This window comes from Oryzias melastigma, linkage group LG17 (genome assembly GCF_002922805.2).
Source record: "Oryzias melastigma strain HK-1 linkage group LG17, ASM292280v2, whole genome shotgun sequence".
Taxonomy (NCBI): domain Eukaryota; kingdom Metazoa; phylum Chordata; class Actinopteri; order Beloniformes; family Adrianichthyidae; genus Oryzias; species Oryzias melastigma.
The window spans coordinates 12,352,316-12,354,118 of record NC_050528.1 but is presented as its reverse complement, the minus strand read 5'-3'; the positions used below and the strand labels follow the sequence as shown (position 1 = coordinate 12,354,118).

Below are 1,803 nucleotides of genomic sequence, written 5' to 3'. Positions count from 1 at the left end.
ATCTAGACATTTTTCTTTTTTTTAGGCTAATATGGCATTTAGCTCTTGTGGTATAGCATCATGCTAGATTATTTTGAGTAACGTGGCTTTTACTGCTTTTTTTTAGGCTATTTTGGCATTTAGCTAATATTTTAGCAATAAACTAGCTGCCTTAGCTAAATTAGATAGCTTACCAGTTTTTAGGCTCATTTAGCTTTTAATCATGACGTTTGCATTATGCTAGCTCTTTGCCAATTTAGCATCTACTGAGGTTTTTCCAAGCTAATTTCTGCTTAGCTAATATTTAAGCAATATGGTAGCAGTTCTGGCTAATTTAGATATTTTTTTTTTTTAGTTTTTTATGCTATTTTGGCAATAATGGGGCAATATCACATAAAATAAACTTTTAAGTGGAACAGCCCCTTCCAGGAAGAGTGCGCTGTTGTTTGTTTTCATGGGCGAAACGTAGATATGCTGCTGAGCCCAGCTCTAGGATGGCGTCATGAAATGGACGGCACTTACAAGGAGCAAAGGGAGAGCCTCTGAGATCAAGTCCTCTTTCTTCTAAGTAGGAAAAGAGTCCACAAATGCAACTGATATTTCATAAATAATTAATTATTTAGTGTGCCAAAGGTTTTTAATATATATTTATTTAACTCTTAACTACTTTAGTTAAGAATGCTTCAGCATTTTAACCCATTAGTTTCAGCAGCCACATTCAGCTTACAGCCTTCACACTTGCATTATCATGTAATGCTACACAGCTAGTTAATATTGGTCTTCACCAAACACATATGAACAATATCGACATATTGGATTAAACACATGTTTTATATAACATTTATTACAGACATCTGGAATTTATTGTTTTCAAATAAACTGTAAAAAATTTTAGTTAAAATAATTTAATTTAGCCCTGCGACGGACTGGTGACCTGTCCAGGGTGTACCCCGCCTTCGCCCTTCAGTAGCCGGGTTAGGCTCCGGCACCCCCGCGACCCCGAAAGGGAAGAAGCGGTCTGGAAGATGGATGAATGAATGAATGAATAATTTAATTTAGTTTTGAATTTCGGTTTATGAAAATACCTGAATTTACACTTTATTTAAAATAATAATTAAAAAAACGTTTAAACTGTTATTCAGTACTCGAGTGAATACCTACTCTTAGTCAAGTAATTATTTGGATGACAACTTTTCACTTTGAGTTCAGCAATAGTATTTTGCTAAACTGAAACATTTTGGATGTTGTCTCTGCTCTTGTGCAAACCTGTTTTGATCCCACGTCATCTGCAGCAGAGGCTTCATGAACTCCTCCGTCCTGCAGGGATGCAGAAAGAAGAAAGCCTGACCCAGAAAGGGATGCTCCTGCAGGAAAGACAGGTGGAGAAAAAGAGCTCAGAAGCAGACAGGGAGGAGAAATGAGGAGGGCCGCTGGCTGCTGTTACCTGCTGAGTGATGGCATCTAAAGGGCGGCTCTGGAGGCCAAGCCTGTAGTTTGGGTGGACGGAGTTCCATACGTCCTCCAAGGTCAGGCTCCTCCCTTCTGACACCAGGGAAGACAATAAAAAGAAGAGGATAGAATACGCTGCCTAATAAATAAGATCAACATGAATAAAAGCATCACCATTTATGACATAACTAAAAACTGTAATAGGTAACATTTCTATAACTCAAACACTGTCAATAAAAGGAGTTTGAAGAAGAGATAAAATAAGACTGCAAAAATAAGTGTTGTCTGATGTAAATGGCAGTTTAAAAATCATTTTGACAAAGAAACAATAATTTAAAGAAAAAAAAATTATCTTCTCAAAAACTCCCAATATTC

General features: G+C 36.9%; 1 protein-coding gene across 2 annotated transcripts in view; it reads right to left on the bottom strand.

Moving 5' to 3' along the window:
* Positions 1-1,803, bottom strand: part of atg10 (ATG10 autophagy related 10 homolog (S. cerevisiae)) — a 9,163-nt gene that overhangs the window by 3,228 nt on the left and 4,132 nt on the right. The window contains exons 5-6 of one of the 2 annotated variants that reach the window (XM_024269009.1): positions 1,424-1,521; positions 1,246-1,343 (exon numbers count right to left, since the gene is read on the bottom strand). In XM_024269009.1, coding sequence (XP_024124777.1) covers positions 1,246-1,343; positions 1,424-1,521 — 196 coding nt within the window. The remainder of the gene's footprint in view (positions 1-1,245; positions 1,344-1,423; positions 1,522-1,803) is intronic. The other variant, XM_024269010.1, reaches the window with a different exon arrangement.